General features: G+C 40.4%; 1 protein-coding gene across 3 annotated transcripts in view; it reads left to right on the forward strand.

The window, feature by feature from the left end:
* The first annotated feature begins 400 nt into the window (after positions 1-400).
* MYB (MYB proto-oncogene, transcription factor) overlaps positions 401-23894 on the forward strand; it is a 34706-nt gene continuing 11212 nt past the window's right edge. The window contains exons 1-15 of one of the 3 annotated variants that reach the window (XM_061130476.1): positions 401-553; positions 4927-5044; positions 6747-6818; positions 8330-8422; positions 8664-8884; positions 10563-10797; positions 12015-12095; positions 12537-12641; positions 13904-14158; positions 15222-15584; positions 17057-17199; positions 18219-18333; positions 18424-18549; positions 19416-19526; positions 22265-22372. In XM_061130476.1, the coding sequence (XP_060986459.1) occupies positions 531-553; positions 4927-5044; positions 6747-6818; positions 8330-8422; positions 8664-8884; positions 10563-10797; positions 12015-12095; positions 12537-12641; positions 13904-14158; positions 15222-15584; positions 17057-17199; positions 18219-18333; positions 18424-18549; positions 19416-19526; positions 22265-22372 (2169 nt within the window). In that variant the 5' untranslated portion in view covers positions 401-530. The remainder of the gene's footprint in view (positions 554-4926; positions 5045-6746; positions 6819-8329; positions 8423-8663; positions 8885-10562; positions 10798-12014; positions 12096-12536; positions 12642-13903; positions 14159-15221; positions 15585-17056; positions 17200-18218; positions 18334-18423; positions 18550-19415; positions 19527-22264; positions 22373-23894) is intronic. The other 2 variants (XM_061130477.1, XM_061130478.1) reach the window with 2 other exon arrangements.

Consider the following 23894-nt stretch of genomic DNA (forward strand, 5'->3'; position numbering starts at 1 on the left):
GACGCGGCGCGAGCCCGCGCAGCCGGCACCAGGGAGCGGGGTCTGCTCGGGGAAAGGCCCGCCGCGGCCCCCGCTCGCCCCTCCCTGGCCCCGGGCTCTCCGCCCGCGCGCCGCCCGGGCCTCGCAGCGCGCCAGGAGCCGCGCCGCGGCGCGAGAGCCGGAGGGGAGCCGCGGCCCCGCGGGCCAGGCAGCCGGGAGGGCGGCAGCCAAGGCGACCGCGGAGGCGGCAGACAGGGCGCGTGCGCACTGCAGGGGCGCCAGATTTGGCGGGAGGGGGAGTGTCCAAAGCTCTTTGTTTGATGGCATCTCTGTTTACAGAGTTTACACTTTAATATCAACCTGTTTCCTCCTCCTCCTTCTCCTCCTCCTCCGCGACCTCCTCCTCCTCCTCCTCCTCTTTCTCCTGAGAAACTTCGCCCCGGCGGTGCGGAGCGCCACTGCGCAGCCGGGGAGGGACGCAGGCGGGCAGCGGGAAGCGCAGCCCCGTGCGGTTCCCGCGGCTCCCAGCGGAGCCCCGCGCCCGCCGCGCCATGGCCCGGAGACCCCGGCACAGGTAACGGGGATCCCCGATGGGCGGCCGTGGGCGGGGGCGCGCTGGGCTCCAGGAGCTTCGGGAGCAGGTGGGAATTCGTTCCCGGATCTTCTGCGGGGCTGTCAGATACTGCGAGGACCCGGAGTCCCTGCCTCGGCAGCAGAAGCCACTCAAGGGACGGATGAATGGAAGAGTCGGTGCTGGAAATCCATTAGGACGTTGGGAAGCACGCCCTGCGGCTCATTTTGCAAGTTGCACGGGGTACCTTCTCTCTAGGGGGGAAAATAGCAGCACGCTCCAGCCAGGGGCAGAGCAGTGCCCACCAGCCCCGGGGAGCCCACTACGTTCCTGGCTTGATGCAGCGGGTGTCGGCGAGCGAGTCGCAGCGTAATTGCTAGATGCCTTGCGATATGTTTGGACATGGACGTGCAGAGCGTATGGCTGATATAGGGGAAATGCCGGATTGTTTAGTAGCTGCAGGTAGTTCATTTAAATTTCATTCATTCTTCATGGAGGCGAAGAAGAATGTCAGCTGACAGGCGGCTAGAGAGACGCTTGTAGGGGAGGAAAGGGTCTCTACCTTTGCAGATTGTTTTAAGTCCTGGTTTTGAAGGTTCGAATCCATATTCTCTGGGAGGCTCTTATTTCTAACGCAAACATTGTACATCCACCCCCACGCGCCCGCGCCGCACATGTCAAGTGCACTTGGGAAGGCTCGCAGGGTGTAGGGAGTGAAGTGCTGTTACATTTTGGCGGATCGAAGGGAAACAGGGAGAGGAGCGGGAAGAGACTGGTCCGAACTGTCACTTGCTGGAGCTCCTGCTTCGACCAGTCTGTGGACTTTCCGGACTGGACGCGGCGGCGCTCCCTGCGAGTGGCCGGGTGCGGGGGCTCGTTCGGCCGCAGCCAGGGTTGCAGCTCAACCGACAGGGACAGAGGCGGGCAGCACCCAAGGCCGCTGCCGCGCAACAGGGACGCAATCCCCGCGGGCGCTTCCCGTGTGCAGGAGGCCCCGGCGCGGCGCGCGCACGTGGACGCAGCCAGGGTCGCCGCTCCTCCCGGCGCCCCGCTTGCGCAGCCTTCGGTCGCCCCGGGCGGAGAAGGGGTCGCGGGGACAGACCCTGGCCGAGATGTTCTGGGGGAAAAAGTCCCCGGAGGCAAAGCGTGGGTTTGTTTTCCTCGGGTTGTTTGATTTTCTTTTACTTATTCGTTTTTGCACCGGAGGTCGCCTATCCTCTCGCAGAGCTAGGAAGTTGCAAAGAGCGTGGGTGTGGGCCCTGCAGCAGCACCCTCGGCCGGGCCTGGCCGGGCCCGGGCGCGGCGCCCAGGCAAGGCCGGGCGCTGGAGAAAAAAAGGGAGACGACTTGGGGGTGCCGCTGGTTCCCTCTGCCTCTCCCAGGTCCGGGCGCGCGGGGCGAGGGTGTTGCCTCTTGAGTGGTTTCACCTTCGCCTTTGGGACTTAACTGTAGAGCAGCCGGGGTCATCTTTTTTTTTTTTTTTTTTTTTCGGGAGCAGAAACTAGGAGGGAGCGGAGGAGGAGAAGGAGGGAGCTGGGAAGCGGTGCTGGGAGGAGGCGCGGGGCAAGCTCCGCGCGCGGAGATCTTGACCTTCCCCGCGGGGCGGGGCCGCGCAGGTTCCCGGCGGCTCCCAGGTCGCGGCGAGGGGAGGTGGCCGGGATGGGCGGGAGCCTTGAACCTGCCTCAGGGGGAAGAGAAACCGGGCTGTGGGCTCGAAGCCGTTTCTTGCGAGGCGAGCATCGACTCGGCAGGGATTATTAACCAGGTCAGCGAAATGAGTCTGAACCCTTTTTCTAGAATCACAGTAGCGGCCACAAGGCACTTCCTCCCGCTCCCCTCCCTTTTTCCCAACCCCCAACACTTCTTTTCTTTTTCGTTTCTTTGCACGGTTTGTTTCCTTGACAGAATGTAACATTCATAGTCGTACTCTTGTAACCACACCAGGTCTAGCAGGTGGGGAGCATCAAGCTTGAAATCAGCCTTTGAAAGTCTTCTGACTGTTGGGTCTGAGATCTTGTCAGAGCAGATAAAGGAAAAGTTATTTCAGGTCCTTAGTAGAAATTAATCATCCTACTTAGACGACCGGGACCATTCAGAGCGAGGAAATCGCATGCAAAGCTCCAAGGCAAGACCCGTGCCTCGCGTGCTAATGGACCCTGGAGCTGATAGTGTGACCAGCCCTGGGCTAGTAGCTCTGCTCCGCTCTGCAGGGGCCTCTTCAGGACCTGCGGAAGTCACACACCAAGTTTTCCCCAAGCCTTTGCTTGTACACATCTCTGATTTTGCACGTTTCTGCTTAATTTTTAGACTCAACGGAAGATCTGGAATGATCCTTTATTAGCACTGGAAAGTACCTTAGAAGTAGAATCCAAGCCCGTCTGTATAGGCGAGGAACTGAGGTCGTGAGAGAGGGGAAGTGATTTGTCCCAGTCACGCAGCGAGGTTGGGGCAGAGCTAGGACTGGCACCTTTCGCTCCAGAAGCCTAGTCCTATTTAGCGTCTGTGCTCGCTCACCTGATGTAGGCTGCCCCCTATGGGCGGCCGAATTTGTTGCTTACTCCTGAGTGTTCAGCTGTTGCCAAGACAGTGGTGTCGGATTACTGGTTTGGAACTGTAGTCCTCAGTTCTGAAAACGTGATCTCCAGATCCAGCGAGACCCCCAAAGTTAAATTCAGCTGAATCTGTTACTCCACTTGCAGATGACTCAGGCTTTCTTGGTATCCCGGATATTTCACAAGGGTGCCACTTCATCCGGGGGGGCTTTCCAAGGAGTTCTCTATGAATCTTTCAGAAGTCCTGGGATTATAATAACGTTTTTTTTTCATCTTAAGATGCTTGTGTTTTTCATTAAAGGAAAGCTACTGTAATTATTAATCAGAAGTTGTTTAGAGCCCTTTGTTGACAGTGTGAAACGGGATCAGGCTCTTCTTTAAAAGAAGGATAGCCCCTAAATGAAAGATGGTTATAGATTATAAATATAGTTAAGTGGTCTTTTTTTGTGTGTGATGGCATTTTAAGTTTGGATCACATCCTGCTTGACACCATGAATCCTGGACCTTAGCGTTGTTTCCCAGAATAATAGTTTTAAATTATAAGAACCTCAAATTCAGAATTTGGGGGAATTAATTTTGCTTGTTTGTAAGGGATGGGTAATATATACTTGTAAATTACTTCTGAAAGACCAGATATGAATATACATTTTATTTTTTAGAATAATGATTTGTATTACGATATTGCTTTATATAATTATTTTTATTCTTAATTTGATGGAATTATCAATATTGCAATGATAAATTTCTAGTAACTCTTTAAAGATAGTATAATTTTTCCTTCTAAATTAAGTTTTTTAAGTAAAATAATAACTAAAAGTAAACTGGCTTAAAATGACATATCTATTATAGGGATACATTCATCATTATATGCTTAATAAATATTAAGTATAGAGTTACTTCAAAGGACATCAAAATTTATAGTTTTGGTCAAGTAGGTAAAAGAAAAAGTTCTTTTGAAAACAGTAATGAGTTCCTTTTAAACTCATCTGGGGAAATCCCTCAGTTTTGAATTAGGTACATTTTAAGATCTTTCAAATACCATTCAGTCTGAGGTAGAAAAAACATGAGTAAGTAAGATTCTGACTATCATGTGGCCTAAATTATTCACTTGGTTACTCTGGAAACTGAGGATTGTAAACATGGCCACAAGTTGGATCAACCTGGCCTGGAGTTTTTAACTGTTTGATATTAATGTTATTTACAATGCAGTTTGATCACTTGATCACTTATCCTTTCTCAGGTTTTTAAATCTTTTCCTTTTAGATTCTCTTAATCTTCTAATCTTTAAGAGATGACTATAATTGTATTGTTGGGTGTATATTACTTCTTGAATTTTTTCCTCCTAATAAAATACCAGTCCCATTAAGATAACACAATTGAGTTGTTTATTGTATTTGGGAAATATCATTTAAACGATGTGACGTATGCCAAGGATTTTGAGTGTACTTATATAAAGGATGTGGGCGCTCGTTCTTTTCATTGTCTTTAACATTAAGTTTTAAACCTAAACCTTCATTGGTTGGAAGGTTGCCAATTGTGTAATTTGTCACTGGTCTAACATTAACAGCAGGTTTAAACATGCAGCACAATAGAAAGTGCCAGGTCCTTTGCCGTATCTGTGGATACCAATAACAGCAAAACTCTTTTACAATCCCAGAGCAACAAAGTGCCAAAAACACTCTTGTGCAACTTTTCAAAGTTTTATCTTTGTAACCTTTGAAATGATTGTTGAGGAGTTTTGGTGCGAGTTTTGGTGTAAGTCTTGCTTGGTGTAGATTGGATCCTCTTGTTTCAGTACACATCTTCCCATTTTTTATTTCTGCAGCATCTACAGTAGTGACGAGGATGATGAAGACATTGAGATGTGTGACCATGATTATGATGGATTGCTTCCCAAGTCTGGAAAGCGTCACTTGGGGAAAACTAGGTGGACCAGGGAAGAGGTAACTAATTATGTAATCAAAACATGGGGAAAAAACATGGAGTGCATCCACTTGTGAAAAACAAAATTTCAGCTAAACGACAGGTGTTCGAACGTATTAGCAGGCTCTCTGATTTCTTACCCTAGCCTGCATGTGCAGTGTGCTTACCCCTCACCACTTCCCTACGTGGACACCGTACCATCCTTTTTCAAACTTTTTGCAGTTGTTTGAATGTTCTTGTCTTCTCACTTTATCTGTTTTTCCTGTTCTGTTCTTCTCATTTTACTCCACAACTACTTCTTCATCACTTATGAGACATGGCTTCTTCTGTGAAGCGGTCCCTGGTTTCCCTAGACACGTTGGATGCATCCTCCAACCACTGGGTACATGTTTATATTTATTATTGCTGTAACATATATGCCTCTGCCTGTAGACTGTGAGTCTGCTCAGGGCAGGGCTAAATGTCTATTCATTTTTGTGTTCCTGAACCCAGAATTGATTTCCACAAGGTGGAATATTAATAAATGTTCCCTGAACCAATGAATGAATTGCTATTTCCAAAAACAAAACCAAAGAATAAAGCAACACCCATAGAACTTGTTGCAACAGGTTCATTTAACATTCTTGGCATATAATGTTACACAGAAAAATATACCTGGGTGTCTGTTCTGAAAGTGTTAGTCGCTCAGTCTGTTCTGAGAGCATTCAGAAATGGATGGAGATGTGTCTGCTTCTCACCTCTCTTTTTCTGTGAGCTCATCAAAAGCTTGATCTTTGTAGGAATGGGAAAATGCCTAGGGGGCAAAGTTATTAATGTAAGAGAAAAGTTGCTTTTTTCTTTAAAGTTCTCAAATTTTGCAACTGATTGTAGAGGATTTCATGTTAGAATAAATGATATTGACTCTTCTTCAGTTCCATTCTGCCCTCCTTTACTTAAACCAGATCTCTCATCGACAGGCAGGCAGGATTTCCAATGAAGTCCATAGGAGATGTACATTTTGCCTGTGGAACTTGTGCACATGGATTATTCTTAGAGATTCAGGAGTTCTGATGGTAACCCTGGTTTCCTGACTCCAATGCCTGTGTTATACCAGGAGAGTCACATCATGTGTGAAAGTTACCTGGGCAGCAACATGGGTATTCTCTTTTGCTTGAATATGTTTAGAAAAACACTTGTGAACAGAAAGATTTCACCCTGATGTCTAGTGTCTCCTGTGTTCGATAAGTTTGGTCTCATTTCAATTGTGAATATATTGATACAAAAACTAAATGATTTTCTTACATCATACCTTCAAGTTTAATTAAGAAAAGTGATCCTCCACTTTTTTAAATGAAGATATTGAACTTAGTAAACATTAGACTAGAACTTGAACTATTTCTTATTGAGATCCTATCTAATGCCATAGTTCAATGTCTATTAAATCAAACAGTGGAGTTCATATTTTTTCCATGAAGTAGGACTTTTCAAAGTTATCAGGTATTAAACATTAAATGTATTAGACATTATGCTAAATGTTTTGCCTAAGTAACTCATATAATTCTCAAATAATCCTGTTGGCAGACACTATCATTCCCATTGTACAGATGACAATATTAAGGCCCTGAAAAGCTAAATGATGTACCCAAGCTTATATAACTCAACAATAGTTGAGTCAAGATTCAAACTCTGATCTGAGTTTACAGTAAATGACTAATATCCTAGGATTACCTTTAAATATCTTAGGATGAAAAACTAAAGAAGCTGGTGGAACAGAATGGAACAGATGACTGGAAAGTTATCGCTAATTATCTCCCGGTAAGTTAGTAATTTTTTCTTTCTGTAAAAGGAAATCTTTTCCCAAAGATTTAAATAAGATATCCTAGGAGATGATATTAAAACATTACACATGTGTTTATATGTAAGAAGTAAGCGAGAAATGCCTTATCCATAACTTATATTTCTATTGTAATGCATATAATTAAGTTTCTAAAGATATTATTAATGGATTTTTTATAGTAGATCTTAAATGCTTCCTTTTTATTTTATCTTTTCATTTTTAGGATAATATAAATTAGCAATTTGATAATTTATTGTATGGTAGATGACTAAACTCATGATATTTCCCCCAAGTCTGCTTTTCTTCAATTTCGTATCTTTTCAATAGCCATAATTTTGGTATCCTGGTTTAAAATTTTGGAGCTGTTTTAGCCTTACCCGGCCTGCCATCCCCTACACAAAGCCGGGATTAAGGGATCTGGGATGCCTTTGTTCATTCTGCTCACTGTTTTACTTGTTCAGCCCCTTTCCCTCTTCTCTGGACAACTGCATTGCCTTCATAACTGGTTTTCCAGCTTGTAGCTTTTCACTTTCTCACATATCCCAGACACCATTGGTAGATGGAGCTTCATAAAATGCAGCTTTACCTTACTTTTCAAAACTAGCAACAGTGACTTCAAGTCTCACACATTAAGTAAACTGCCTAGACCTGGCACATGGAGGCTCTTCCATATGCCTCAACTTAATAGCCACAGTTCTGTTTCCTACTTCCTCTATGTAAGCAGGTTTGGTTGAATTCATTTCTGCTTCCCTCCTGAGAACTTGTGTCCCTGGTGATGCCACCTCTCAAAATGTTCCATCCGTCCTTCAAAGTCTATGCCCAGAGCTTTTTCAGACCTATTTCTAAGGAAACATAATTTCTCCTTCTCAGGAGACACTCCTTTTTTCCACCCCAATATAATTTTGCTGTGGTCTCTTCTTGCCTATGAATCAAATTTCACCTTCTTAGTTAACTACATGTTTGTCTTTTACTACTTACATGATTATAAGCTCTTATAAAATAGGGCTCATTTTTTTTTTTCATCTTTGTTTTTCTGCAATATTAACACTTTGGTCCTAAATTGAAGCACATCTCTTAGCCTGAATGAGAATCAAACTTATGCCATTTAGAGTGGTCCAACGTCAACATAAAGGTCCAACATCAGTATAAAATCTCTAAGAAGTCTTAATCCATGTGGGTACTTCCAAGGCAACACAGTGAGGTTAAGGTTAAGTTAAATGGACAGCCAAGTATGCTGTATGATGGTCCTTTAGATCACATAGCAGGACTGTTTCCCTCAGGAGGGAGAACTTCCAATCTTAGATACAACTTTGATGTATTCTTTTGTATGTTCTTTAGCCATAAGTAGTGGGCTCTCCAAACAGGCCCTAAAATGTTCTTGAATGTTTTCGTGGTGTATTGCCCACGTGGGATTTATATGACAACAGTATTCATGTGCTTATCACATCATGTCTGATGTGTCAGTGCATGCTTCATCTTATTTGCCTAGAATCGAACAGATGTGCAGTGCCAGCACCGATGGCAGAAAGTACTAAACCCTGAGCTCATCAAGGGTCCTTGGACCAAAGAGGAAGATCAGAGAGTAAGTTCTTTACTCGTTGGTATGTGAATCACAATTACGAGTAGCCCCCAACATTGTTGAATGTTTCCCAGCTTGAAGAAACAGGTAAAGTGTGCAAACAGGAAGTTGAGGTCTCCATTCCCATATTTCCCGTGAATGAAAGAAGATTTTTAGAAATTTTCTAAAGATAACATGAAGAATGATTACACTGACTCATTACATAACATTAAAACATAGGTTATTTTTGTGTGTTTATCTGAAGGTGATAGAGCTTGTACAGAAATACGGTCCGAAACGTTGGTCTGTTATTGCCAAGCACTTAAAGGGGAGAATTGGAAAACAATGTAGGGAGAGGTGGCATAACCACTTGAATCCAGAAGTTAAGAAAACCTCCTGGACAGAAGAGGAAGACAGAATTATTTACCAGGCACACAAGAGACTGGGGAACAGATGGGCAGAAATCGCAAAGCTACTGCCTGGACGGTAATAACATGTCAAAAAATACATTGATTGGGAAGAATGAGGGAACGGGTGTGGAACATTCTGTTTTAAAATGTATGGTGAGTGAATTATGTTTTATCGATGGTATATGTTTCACTAGATAGACCAGATCCATAGCTTTTAAAACTGGAAGAGACTTTAGAGGTTATCTGGTTCAGGACTTCCAGAATCCACCCAACCGTGAGCTTGAGCCAAGTTTCCTCAGCCTCAATTGACCCATTTGCAAAATGGGTTATAACCTACTTCTCGGGGCCAATGTTAGTACCAAATGAAATACATCAGGGCACTTTGTAAACTTCAAAACTCTAAACACGTAGAAGGAAACCAAGGGTTAACAGTTTGGTCTGAGTTCATACAGCTGGTTGTGACCAGAAGGAGTTCAGGTATCATTTTCCTGATACCATGTTCATTTCATTATACCACTTGGCTTAATTTTTTTTCTTTTGAATAAAGAAAGGCTGTATCTCTAGAATTATCATACTGCTTCCAGGTTTTTAAATCATGTTGTTATGCTTTCTTTTTCATGAACAAGGCATGAAAATGACCTCATTTTGAGGGATATCTTTGGAAGCTCATTTTTGTCCCACTTTCCCCATTTAAACAGTTTATAACAGATGTTTAGTTGGGGAGCTACTATTTATTATAAATCTTCTTAAAAATATCATAAGATACAAAATATTTTAAATACTTTTATTCTTCAGCTTCGTGACCCAAAGTGGAGAAAGGGTCGTTCAAAGAAGGCCTTGCCTCAGACGCCTTTTCAGTATTCTCCTGTCATGTTCTGAAGCATTTCCTCTCTCCTGGTCCAGTATAAGCTCAGAGAATTCAAGAGGTTGATAAAGGGAGGCCTTTTATCCCATATGGTTTCAGAGGATATGTTGTTGATTCTTTTAAAGTTTTAAGGGGCGATTGAACTTCCTCTTTCTTTAGCATGCATTCCCCCACCCCCACTGAAATAGTAAAAAAGAGGCTTAAAACGGTTGTTTTTTTTTTTTTTTTTGAATTGAGAAACTGTTTTCCTGAGAATTGAAAAACTTTAGTAAAAATGCTTTGCAGTTTAAAAATATATTGGAAGTTAGCCTCTTTCCTTTCTGGATGCCATTTTACAAATATCACCTCTGCCTGCTTTTGGAACAATTTTAGGTGTTTTCTGAAATGTGGGAGGATTTTTTTACTCAAAATCTCTAGCTAATACTGTTCTAGATAAAGAATAGACATTGAGGCAGCAGCAACATCATTATTGCTCACCAAACTTTACTGAGTGCCTATTGTGATGGGTATGTGGGTCCACAACTCAGAGGAGTAATTTTCTAGAACAACCAGGACGTTAAGTTGTATTAGAGTCTTGTACCACAATCAGAATAAGCATGAAAGGGATTGTATTGAAAATACACTTAACAAGGAAACAAATGGCTAAAAGATTTCAAAATTTGTATAAAACTATAGAATTTCCATATTAATGTAATTTAGAGAAAGCTCTGTGTTTTTAATTAGTTAATTGGGGCAGCATGCTTTAAAGAGGTAGAGAAGAGAGGAATACAAAAACACTAGTACTGGACCAAAAGAAAGGTCTCTGTTAGAAACAGTTTTCTGTCAATTAACTGTAATCTGAGTTGAAATTGTTGTTTGTAAAATGAATATGTGATATATTTCTGTGCAGAACTGATAATGCTATCAAGAACCACTGGAATTCTACAATGCGTCGTAAGGTTGAGCAGGAAGGTTATCTGCAGGAGTCTTCTAAAGCCAGCCAGCCACCAGTGACCACAAACTTTCAGAAGAACGGCCATTTGATGGGCTTTACGCATGCTCCACCTTCAGCTCAACTCCCTCCAGCTGGCCAACCCTCAGTTAACAGTGACTGTTCCTATTACCACATTTCTGAAGCACAAAACGTAAGCTGTTCCTGAAAATTCAGTTTAATGAGAGAGATGGTTATTTTGTTACTAGTTCCAGGTAATAATGATAATTTCTAGTGAATATTTAGTTTTCACAAACATGCTCATGATCAGCTGAGAAGGGTAGGTATTGTTATCCCTAATATGAATCCAGAAATGAGGATGTTAAGTGATTTGTCCAGGGTTACACAGCTCATAGAGATTGTCCAGACTAGAATCCAGGTTGTTTGGTTTTAACTTGCTGCTTCAAATCTAATTTGAAGTTAGCTTTTGAATGTAAATTTACTTAACAAGGTGTTGCTGAAGAAGTATAAGGGCATGGAGGTGCAGTTGTATCTAGTTCTTTTCTCTGCCAAAATAAAGAGTGTAATATTACATTTAAAAGGGAAATAGTTTGACATTGAAATTTAACAGATGATTGTAAGTTCAGCTCTGGTAGTGATCTAGCTGAAAGGTCTTAATTTATTCATTCAGTAAGTGTTTACCTTCTTACTGAGAATCCAGAGCAGTTTCATGACTGACATCTGATGTTTTTTATCCTCCTTTGAATCAGTGAGATTCTTTCTTCATTTCTTGATATTTATATTTATGGAAAGACATTTTCATAATGGGGAGGTAAAGAATAAAGAAAAAAATCAAGATTGCAAGACTTGAATCTTAAAATTAACAATAATAAATGGTGAAATTTATCCAAGAATTCAGAGCTCATAAGCAAATTCTATGCAAAACATATTCCCAAGTAGTTTTTACTTTTTCTGTCTAGCCTGTAAATTTGACTGCAGACTTTCCTAAAAAGTCTCAGATGAATGAACTATCCTTAAAGCTGCTGTACTCTTTGCTAAAACTCATAATAATTCACAGAAAAATATTTTTATTTATAAACAGCTAGTGGCAGCCGTTTTTGGCATCAAAACTTCTTTCATACACTCATGAATGTATTTTAGATTATATTTTTCTTCCTGGTTTTCTCTAAGGAATGCTTCCTGTCAGAATTGATGAACATTTTAAATTTGTTTCACTGTGTCGCTTTAATATTATTAAATGTTGCACTAAAATTTCAAATTAGAGTTGGATTTTATTTATTTTGCTTTGTGAATTTTATCAGAAAAGTGCTTTTTTTTCCTTAGTCTTAGAGTGAAACTTGAGGAAGCCACCAAGTCCCCTGAAGCATGTAACCATGAATGACTCGGCCTTTGTTTTCATTTTTGACGTAGGTCTCCAGTCACGTCCCATATCCTGTAGCATTACATGTAAATATAGTCAATGTCCCTCAGCCAGCTGCTGCGGCTATTCAGGTAAGCCCACTGTAAGATCATTTCATAAAGAAGCTCATTAGTTGCTCAAGGCACCGCTCTGGTTCTTTCATCCAAACACTTATTTCCACCTGATCCACTGAAGTTAAAAAAATGGGGGGCAGTGAAAAGACGGGCGGAGTTCTGGCCAGCAGCCTACACTTCCTGATTGAATTATCGCCGGAACCTCTGGTTCTCTGATGTTAGAAGTTGAAACAACCCCTCTGTCAGCATCTCCTTGAGCCTCACGGTTCGCATCGCTCCCTTATGTCTGGGATAACACTCACAGAGATTTCTATAGTGGCCAGATTCGGTTGGCGTTGGTTCCATGCCAGGGTTCTTTGGGTTCTGTGTGGTCCCTTGTGAACCGCAGGCCATGACCATTGTATTTACAGCTACCAACCAGGCCTTTGTGTTTTTTTCTTGCTTAACTTTTCATTTCAGAGACACTATAATGATGAAGACCCTGAGAAAGAAAAGCGAATAAAGGAGTTAGAGTTGCTTCTAATGTCAACTGAGAATGAACTCAAAGGACAGCAGGCTCTTCCAGTAAGCTGTCTCTGCGTGCTTGATCCGAGCGGTGGATAATGGGTTGACCCCAGGGTTCTTCTATATCTTTCCCTTTATCTCTAACTATCACACTAATCAAGACTCCCTATATCGGTATCACAATATGTGTTGACTGACTTGGAAGTCGTCCTTTTGTGTTGCCGTAGAAACTCAATATCCATTTGTGAGTCTCTTACTCAATTTATTTTTTCTTCAGAAGGACTGTAATCAGTTTAGTGAGTAGCAGAGAAAAAACTGAACATTTGCAATTTTTTTTTACAAAGCTGTGTGTCTGGTGCCTATTCATTGAGTTTTTTTCTATTATTTTTCTTAAGCTAGATTTTCATTTTTATCATTTCAAACATGATTTGGTGTATGCCCAGTATATCCATGTAAAATATATGTATATGTATATATCAAATCTCTCCATAAATAAGTGACCCTCTTTTGTTTGCATGCACAAAAGCCGTGTGGACCATTATTGAACTTTGACATCTTTTCTAGTGACTGGACGGCAAACTGGGAAAGCAGCTTGTACTTTGTAACATATGTAGTTAACCAACAAAGAGAATAAAAGATACGATACCCAGTAGGTATCCTCAGGAGTAGATTTCTTTTTGGTTAAATAATAAAATGATTATGTGCCTTTGATAGTTCGACCACTTTTTAACTTTAGTTAATGTTTTGCAATTTCTCCTGTTGCGTGGTCATGCTGAAAGGAGACTTCTGTTAATTTGCTCTTCTGCTTTTGTAACCACGTTGATTTGGCAGCTCTTTACTGCATTGGTGCAATCTGTAGCATTAAAAAGGAATAGAAGCCACAAGGATATACGCAGATAAAAGAAACTCTAACTTTTGAATCTTCCTTCTAGCCCTTGTGTAGGTTAGGGTGAGAAGAATAGCCCACTTAATTCATAACAAACATTCATGGTCCTTTTGGAAATTATGTTCGAGTAGATCTTTAAGACAGTCCATGTGAGAGTTGTTCCTTGTAACAGAGTCCCTCTGTTTGCAGTTTTAACAAAATGATGACAATGAAGGTCGTCCATAGATGACAGCCTATATACCACTACTAAAAAGTGGGGTCTTGCATTGATAAAAGGAAACATCTTGACAACTGTTTCATGGGCGCAAGTTCTGGATGATGCAATGGCTTTTATCTTTCCTCTAACAGCATCTGATACCTTATGCAACTTCATTGCTAAGTTCCTTCTCCCTTTCTTCTCCCCGCTCTTTCTTTATTCCCCCACCCCCCTCCTTAGACACAGAACCACACATGCAACTACACCGGCTGGCACAGCACCACCATTGGCGACCACACCAGACCTCATGGAGACAGTGCACCTGTTTCCTGTTTGGAAGAGCACCACTCCACTCCATCTCTGCCCGCGGATCCCGGCTCCCTACCTGAAGAAAGCGCCTCTCCTGCCAGGTGCATGATCGTCCACCAAGGCACCATCCTGGACAATGTTAAGAACCTCTTAGAATTTGCAGAAACACTTCAATTTATAGATTCTGTAAGTAGAATTTTTAAGCAAGTTAATGTTTTGGGAAGAGGAATTAGGAAACCCACTTCTCAAATCGTGGCCATTTTCTGTAGCGAATATTGTGTTATTAGCATATAGTCATGTAAACGTGTAAGTGTGACTTTAGTTTTCGTGTGTTTCTTCAATATCTGGTTTCTTAGGCTACCCGCATAAAAGGTAGCTTTTCACACATTTCCTTCAAAATGTATTTTTATAAAAATAGTAAAGTCAGTGACCTTTAAGTAGAGCTTGGGCTATAGGAATATTTGGATTATTTTAAACTCTTTTTTTTTAAACTTTGTTTATTCCTTTGTGTTTTCCTAGAACTGTGCTTTGCTTTTGGATAGCTCATTAAGAATTACGTTAAGAAATATTTTGGAGAAGGAAATGGCAACCCACTCCAATATTCTTGCCTGGAGAAATCCCATGGACAGAGGAGCCTGGTGGGCTACGGTCCATGGGGTCACAAAGAGTTGGACACGACTGAGCGACTTCACTTCACTTCACTTCACTTAAGAAATATTTAGAACTTAAAGCAATCTTCCAATGTATTTGAAGTGGTAATAAGTTCTCTGGTGGTACATGGCTTTCTCCACAAACATTGATTACTGATTACTGGTCCCAACTAGCTCACTGACACAAACCATCCCCGGTGAAACAAACTTGAATTCAGCATCAGAAAAGCTGACAATTCGTTTTCTTTGTTTCCCAGTTGATTAAAACGCATTTACTGCATCCCCATCAGACAGAGGATGAACATTGCCAAGAAGTGCCACCCAAGAGGTTTTCTTTTTGCTTTGAACTGCATGCAAATGATAGAGTACTGGGAGCTCCCTGCAGCGCCCGGGAGGGCCAGCCTCGAGGCAGCATGTGGGACACACCATGCTCTGTGCCAGAACAACTGTTTCAATCTCCAGGCTGTTTCACAGGAAGTCTAGCAAGGGGGCCAGGTGTTTTCTTTGCATTCAGCATCTTTCTCAGTGCTGTGTTTCAGGTGATGGCACACACCACGCACACACTGTCTCAAAGTTCTGTGCCTCCCACATTGTTTCAGGATGCTTCATCGTGGGGTGATCTCAGCAGTTTTGAATTCTTTGAAGAAGCAGATTTTTCACCTAGCCAACACGATGCAGGCAAAGCCCTCCAGCTTCAGCAGAGAGAAGGCAGTGTGAATAGACCTGCAGGAGAGCCTAGCGCAAGGGCGAGCAGACGCAAGTTGAGTGAGGGTTCACTTGACCTGCCCAAGCCCTTCCCTCCTGCGAGGCCCAGCACAATTCCACGGGTCATCCTTCAAAAAAAGCGGGGCCAGGCCAGCCCCTTAGCCTCTGGACACTCTAGTTCCTTGGTACTTGCTGACGTCAGCAGTTCAACTCCCAAGCGTTCCCCTGTCAAAAGCCTACCATTCTCCCCCTCGCAGGTAGAGCACAATTTCTGCACAGCTGTTACTAATTTTCAACAGACACCTGAGCCTTAATAATCTAGAAACTAATCCTTTGGAACAAATGACTAATTACTGTTGTCTTCACTGATTTCGTTCCATCGTTGCCTCTAGCTGCTGCTAAGTCATACTGCCTCCGAGAGTTTAGGCTATCTGTAGACTGACTGATGATTTTGTCATAGTTCTCTCTCTGACTTTCTGGTGATTTGAAGGATGGTTAGTTGCATGGAATGTGCGTTTATTTCCTTCCACACTGGAGTTTAACATTTCTATTTCTTCATTGTCTCCCATCCCTTCCCTCCCTTTAAAAGCTTTAACAGATTTTCTGTCTCTTTGTTCACTTATTATTACATGATTCACTGACCCAGGGGAGGAGGGGACCAAATGTTTAGATAACATTTGAAGTGCAACTAGAAAATTTAAAGGTTCCAATCCATCTTCAAGTGAAAAAATTTTGGAAGAAAATGAGGAACAAATGCTTAAGAAAAATAACGTACGTTTTAATTTCACTTTCCCAACATTGGCTCTTCTGAGTCATGCCATAATATTTTATTAGCACATTTTTTTTGCCAATGAATGTTCTTGTTTCATATACATTTTTAAGGCATAGAAATTATAATTCTTATCAAAGATTGTGTTCCTTAACTATGTAAACATTTGAAGTTAATTTGGCACTTTAAAACATTTTTCCAGTTATGTCTGTTGAGTCTGTTTTAAGAACAACTCTAAGTGTGAGCAAATGATATGCCCACTAAAAAACTGATCTTATTTTTCACTTGTATTTTCCAGATTCTGTTCTGGAGTATATTAGTTCTGTAAGACTTTAATGATATTCCAGAAAAATACCTAAATATACAGGTATATAAGTTTGGGAAACACTGAATTGAACAAAATTAAGGCAGTTTCTTTACTGCAGGATCTCTCAAAGTTTTTAATACACTAATGTGCATTGTGAATTTCCAAGAGATTACAATATGTTTTCCAAATTTGTTTTACCTTAAAACCATTTGAGGAACACCTATTACTTTCCCAGAACATCAGTGTTTTGAGAGATACAGGTTATCACTTAAGAATTTTCTACATAATGTCAATTTTATACAATGATGTTTCCTAGATGACTAAAGAGAAAAAAAAGTATGAAAGAAAAACGATTACTTTCCAAAAGAAGTCACTTCAACACTTTTAGCATTAATAAAAAGTGCATCTCATTCTCCTTAATGACAAGTGTCATTTATTGAGAATGTTTTCTTAGGATTTTGGAAGTTTTTTTGCAAATTGTATTCCAAATCTTGGGTGCTAAATTGAAATAAAACGCTATGTGCTTGTTAACATCATTATTTCATATAGTGGGTCAGTAAAACATACCTACTTGTTAACATTGATTTTTAAATTGGGCTGAGTAAAGAATCACTGTTTAACTTAAGTATTTTTTTCTTTCTTCTCGTATTTAGTTCTTAAACACTTCCAATAACCATGAAAACTTAGACTTGGAAATGCCTTCTTTAACTTCCACCCCACTAAATGGTCACAAATTGACTGTTACAACTCCATTTCATAGAGACCAGACTGTGAAAATTCAAAAGGAAAATACTATGTAAGTCGTTGTTTCAAGAAAAAAATTATTTGTTTTATTTACTTATAGTTAATTAATAGAAAATAGTCCCCAAGTGTCTGATCTACTTATATGTGCATAATTTACTGATCCACTTTTATGTTCATAATCGTGTGTATTTCCACATTGAATATGTCTGTCCTGGGCATGTTAGAGCTACCTAGAGGTGGAAATGGGGGAGAATAAACTATCTTTTGTAGTTCACTTCACAGTTTCCTATATATCTAGAGGAAGTTTTAATATAACTTTTCCATTCAGTTTTTCTGTTTGTTCAGTAAGTCTTTTTCATTGAAAACAAGATTTTCAACATTCTTTCCTCTCTAATTATAAACTTTGGAATGAGTATGGTTCTTTACCTAGTTTATATTTTTAAATCTTATTTTTTCTTTCTGAAATTTATCTATAGATTGGACCTGTTTTGCCATCCCCAGGAAAAGTATATGATTAAAAGTCAAGGAATGATTAAGCCATTGTTTATATTCAGTAAAGGCTTAACCAATTCCAAGAAATGCCAGCGAACATCAATATAAATTATAATAAACCTTTTAAAAATGCAATTTTATTATTTCTGATACCATAAATACATTTTAAAAACAGTTTTAAAAACCTTTTAGTTTTCAAAGGTTAGCATGTTTTCTGTTGTGAATAGTTAAAGATATTGAATAGATAAAGTTGATTTGTAAATGACATCAGATCTTCATAATGCTTATGCTCATTTTAAAGGCTTAGAGTCACTACATGTATTTTCAGAATGATTAAAGAAAGATGAGAAATATTTTAATGCTCTTAGTTTTGGGGTATGATATTTTGAAATATTTGGAAATACATGATAGCCATATTATCTTTTCCTTAATAATACATACGTGATCCATCAGCAGACCCTATTCTATATCAATAAGAGTTTATTGTATTTAGTAGAAGAATATTACATTTAATAGGTAGAGAAACATAAGGGACATATGATCTTTCATATTGAACCAATTCTTGTTTTCTTTTTAAAGCTTCAGAACTCCAGCTATCAAAAGGTCAATTCTAGAAAGCTCTCCAAGAACTCCTACACCATTCAAACATGCACTCACAGCTCAAGAAATTAAATATGGTCCCCTGAAGATGCTAGTAAGTTCTAGTAAATTTCATGGGTTAGTTGGTTTATTAATACAGATAGAAAATTTCCTCTGATGCAAATGTACCCAATCTTTCCTTCAGCCTCAGACACCGTCTCATCTAGTAGAAGACCTACAGGATGTGATCAAACAGGAATCTGATGAATCTGGGATTGTTGCTGAGTTTCAAGAAAATGGGCAGCCTTTACTGAAGAAGATCAAACAAGAGGTAAACATGGGATCCTTTGAAAAGAACAACCCTGCTCCCCTTGTTCCTTGTGGGCGGCTTGACGTGTCTGGTGTGGGCACTGTGGAACATCATGTTTCATGCAATATTTTCATATGAGATGCTGTTAAGAGGTACCACCAGGCTTGGCAGCATATGCATGCCACCTTGTAATTGGGAAGCCAAGCCACTTCTATTTCCTTCCTGTTTGAACAGAAAAGATGCTAGAAAGGATAGAGGAAAGAGAAGGAAGCCGCTTTGTATTGTACTTTTTAAAATTACTGATATAGAGATGGATAGATGACTGACTGATACATAGATGTTTAATTGTTGGCTATCATGGAGAGTTGAAACTAATAAAATAATGGTTTCTTTAATTCATAGTGTAAAAGAAAGGGAATCTCACTTGCCAAGATCAAAGTTTTAGCTTGGTGTCAGGAAGCATTTCCAGCAGGTTAGATACCGGGCCTTTTGAATTTATTTTCATATGAGGATAAGAGGTTGAGAGATTGGCCAGAGATTGACTTTTTCTTCAGCTTTACTGAGATATAATTGACAAAATTATAAGACATTTAAAGTGTACAATGTGGTGTTTTGATATACATGTACTTTGTGAAAGGATTCTCCCCCATTGAGATAATTAGTATATCTATTACCTCACATATTTACCTTTTTTCCAGTGATGACGTTTAAGTTCTACTGTCTTAGCAAATTTCAACTATACAATATTGTGTTATCAGCTATAGTCACCATGTTCCCCATTAGATCCTCAGACTTTTTTCATCTTACTGATACTGACTCTTGAGTGTAACTGTTTCTTGGGACGTTCTAGCTCTAGAGAGAACAAAGCGCTTCCTGTTTGCTTTTAGGTGGAATCTCCAACCGATAAAGCAGCGAACTTCTTCTGCTCAAACCACTGGGAAGGGGAGAGGCTGAACACTCAGCTGTTCACGCAGGCGTCGCCTGTGGCAGACGTGCCAGTAAGTACACCCCGTGTTGTAAGATGTTGGTGGCTCACAGAATTCTGTGTGTGGCACGTGGGGCCACTGTGGTTTCGGCACTCTTTCGTGCATCATACTTCTCAGTATTCGCTCACATTATTTTCTTATGGTCATCAGTGTTGAACATATAGTGAGATTTTGTCCACGTGTTGGAAATAGATTCTGTTCTACTGCAAACTTGTTTGTTGTTTATTCACTCATGAGTTAAGAGTCCTGGCTACTTAAAAAAATCTATGGCATGTAAATACATATTTCCATGAAAACAATGCTAATTTTTACATTATCTTTTAATTTACTTGTCTTTCTTCTAAAAGTAGTACAAGTTTCTCCTGCGATCTGAAAGTAGAGCATTCCTGTGAAACCTTTGGTGGTGGTTTAGTCACAAAGTCATGTCCGACTCTGGTGACCACATGGACTTTAGTCCACCAGGCTCCTCTATCCATGGGATTTCCCAGCCAAGAATACTGGAGTGGGTTGCCATTTCCTTCTGCAAGGGATCTTCCCAACCCAGGGACCGAACCCAGGTCTCCTGCATGGCATGCGGATTCTTTACCACTGAGCCACCATAAAGCAAAGAAGTGGTTTACCTTAGGACTTACCTTACTAACAGGTGCAAAAAGTAAATCGAATTTTAGAAAACAAAACAAAGAAACAAATAAAAACAGACTCACAGATGCAGAGTACAAGCTAGTGGTTGCTGAGGGAAAAGGGGTGGGGAGAAGGATGAAATAGGTGAAGAGGTTTAAGAGGTACAGGCTCCCAGGTATAAAATAAATATTACAGGGATATAATGTATAGCACCTAGAGAATCCCATGGACAGAGGAGCCTGGCAGGCTACAGTCCACGGGGTCACTAAGAGTCGGACATGACTGAGTGACTAGCACTTTCGTTTTTCGCTTTCAATGTGTAGCATGAGAAAGATAGTATTTTATAATAACTGTGTATGATGTGTAATGTATAAAAATATCGTGTTGTACATGTTGTACACCAGAAACTAATATAATATTTTAAAGCAACTATGCTTCAGTCAAAAATGAGTGAAAATAAGTAAATTGAGATGAAGATGCTCATACCAGTTCTAAACTGTGGCACCTGATGCTGAGATGCTGAGAGGACCGCCTGGGAGGGAACGGGGTGTCGCCGCTCACCGCTCAGGGTGTGTGTTGCCTCTGTAATAGTTGGCTGCAAAACAAGAGCAAAAATTCTCTTTGGATTTCTATTGGTTAGCCGTTCATGAAAATAAATACTAACGTAGGGCTTTCATCAGAGTGAAGTGGTGTGAAGTGAACTTTTGAATAGCAGGGGATACCTGTATTTCCTCCTTGGTAAGTTGTCTCCTGTTTGGTTTTATGTAGCATCTGAGTGTGTGCGTGCATGCTCAGTCCTGTCAGACTCTTTGTATGGGGCATAGTGCTAATCATAGTGTATGTAGCAAATGCCCTTTATCATACACAATGTTGCATTGCTTTGGTTATGACCATTTTTTAAAACAGACTATTTTTCAGAGCAGTCTTAAGTTAGTAGCAAAGTTGAGCAAAAGATAACAGAGATTTTCCACGTATCCTCACCCTCACATATGCACAGCCTCCCCCTTGGCAACATCACCCACCAGGGGGTTACATTTGTTACAACCGATGAGCCCACATTGGCACATCGTCACCCTAAACCCACAGTTTACCCCAGAGTTGACTCTTGGTGTTATACACTCTATGTATTTGGACAAATTTATACTGACATTTATCCACAGTTATACTATAATAGGGCATAGTTTCACAGCCCCGAAGGTCCTCCATGTTCTGTCTAGTTGTCCTGCCCTCTCCCTCAACTTCTGGCACCCACTGATCTTTTTAGTCTCTATAATTTTGCATCTTCCATAATGTTATATAGTTGAAATCATACAGTATGAAGCTTCCTGACTAGCTTCTTTCACTTAGTAATATGCTCTTAAATGTTTTCTGTGTCTTTTCATAGCTTGGTAGTTGTTGTTTTGTTTTCCTCTTAGTTAACCATTATTTTAAAAGATTGTAATTTGTGAATGATGACCCTTTTCTCTTATGAAGAATCAGAGGTAATAGCAATTGCTAATATTTATTCAGTGTGTACAGAGTGGTGATTAATATTCTCAGAGCTTTAGATGCATTAACTCAGATATCTAACCCTCACAAGCGCCCTACAAGGCTGGTAACATTGTCATTTCCATTATACTAGTAGGGAAACTGAGGCATGAGGAAGCTTAGTCACTGCTTAAGAGTGTATAGCTTATAAGGGGTGGTTCTGGGTTAGAACTTTGGTTCTAAATTCCATTCTTTTCACCTTTAAACTATACTACCATTTAATCTGTAACTCGGAAAGATTTCTTACCATTATATGAAATGAACAGTTCTCTCACCAGAGCTTAGTAAATCTTTCATTTTAAAGATGTGTCTTTATCAACTCATTTAGCAGATGTTTTTGAGTGCCCTGCCTCATTCCTGGAACTGTGTGGGACCTCAAAGCTTTTTGTTTTAGTGATGTTTGCCCCAGTGGGATTAGGGTTAGTGCAGAATTGAGTTCTCCATTTAGCTCATTGGGCAGAGAATTTCTGGCAGATACCTGCATTTTTTTCCTGCTAATGTGTGTCAACTCATAGTAATCTACTCTTTCAAGTGTTAGAATTCTGTCAGTCCCCTTATTATCCTACCTCATTTCAATTTCAAATTATTCTCTTTCCCTTTAGAATATTCTTACAAGTTCCGTTTTAATGACGCCAGTATCAGAAGATGAAGACAATGTTCTCAAAGCATTTACAGTACCTAAAAACAGGTCCCTGGCAAGTCCCTTGCAGGTAATTACTATTCCAGCATTGGTATCTAAAAAGTCATTCACTATAAAACTTTTTTTTAAAAAAGACATTTTAGATGTAGTGCGGTGATGCTTTTAAATAATTCCCAATGTCTAAAAGACTCCTAAGATTCCTTGTTGCCACTCATATGAGACTCACTGAAAATTTTTTTATTAGAGCAAGCTTCCAAAGAATGATGAAGTGAAGCATTTCTTACTGTGACTGAGACTAAGATTGTTAATCACATATGACAGTATCTCTTTCTTCTGCTTTTAAAGGTTTTCTTAAATAATTGGTATAGTTTACTTTTAGTTTCAAAATTTTTACTTTTTCTATTCCCTCACTAAGCCATCAAAGCTCAGACCTTGTTTAGATTTTCAATGAAGTTTGAAATTAGATAGCTAGAAAAGAATTACAACATATTTGACTATCAGAATGAGAAAGTCAACTGTCAGTGTTATGTGGCTAATCTCTGGTTGAACATCTGCTCTCAGGTTTTAATATCAAAAGAGATTTCCCTTTTTCTGAAGTAGGTGTATGTTGATGAAATACAACAAATTCCAAATTAATCCTGAACCAAATGTAAATAAGAATGCAAATTTGCTCCCTTAAATTATTTACAGCGGTTCCCAGCATTAAATAACACAGTACCCAGCCACCTGCAAAGCACCCCCCTTCATCTCCCCCTTGCCACACTGAGGGAAAAACCATAAACCCTGGAGCATATAGAGAACCTGGATTCGGAAGTGAAAAGTCATATTTGTCCTGTGAGGGAAGGTACAGTATGAGACGGTGTGATCTGAAAGAGTGTCCTGTTCCGGGATGGGCTTTCTTGTCACTGTGGTGGGCCTGCACTCTCCAAATTAGGAGAATCTTAAAACTACCCCCTTTAAAGCATTTGTGATACTTAGCATTATTTTTAAGAAATGCAAATACAGCTAGAAGGGCTGTAGGCACACTCCGTGTCTTAATTCCATCAGATTGCTCTCCTTGGACTGATCCTACTGCGCTGATAAAAGGTGACTATTGACTAGACTGTGGGCTAGGGAAAGACAGTCCTTGAGGGGATCCGGAGTCTTTCCTGAGTTGATCAGGCCTGGGTAGAAGTGTGAAGAAGACTCAGAATATGGCACAGAATGGGGAGATGAGGAAAAGAACAAACTCTGCATAAGGGGGAATCCAGAAAGGAGATTAGAAGAAAGCAAAGGTCACCCATTACAAAATTTTACCTAGAGCTGCTCCTAGATCCAGAATGAAAATGCTTTTTTTCTTCGTTTTTCTTGCCTTCTTCCTCCATGAATTTTTTGGCCCTGGGTTTCCAGAGGATAGGATTTGGCTAGTGCTATTAGTGCATTAATTAAGCTTTATTATTAAGCTTTTAATTAATTAAGTTTTATGTAATTTTGTAACCTAGGCTAGGATCTGACTTATGTTTATAGTAGTAAGAAAAAGTGCATTCTAAGTGCTAAATTGCAACATGTAAATATATTTGGGGACAGTTATCATTATGAAGTTGAAAACCCCT

This window comes from Dama dama, chromosome 26 (assembly GCF_033118175.1).
Source record: "Dama dama isolate Ldn47 chromosome 26, ASM3311817v1, whole genome shotgun sequence".
Taxonomy (NCBI): Eukaryota; Metazoa; Chordata; class Mammalia; order Artiodactyla; family Cervidae; genus Dama; species Dama dama.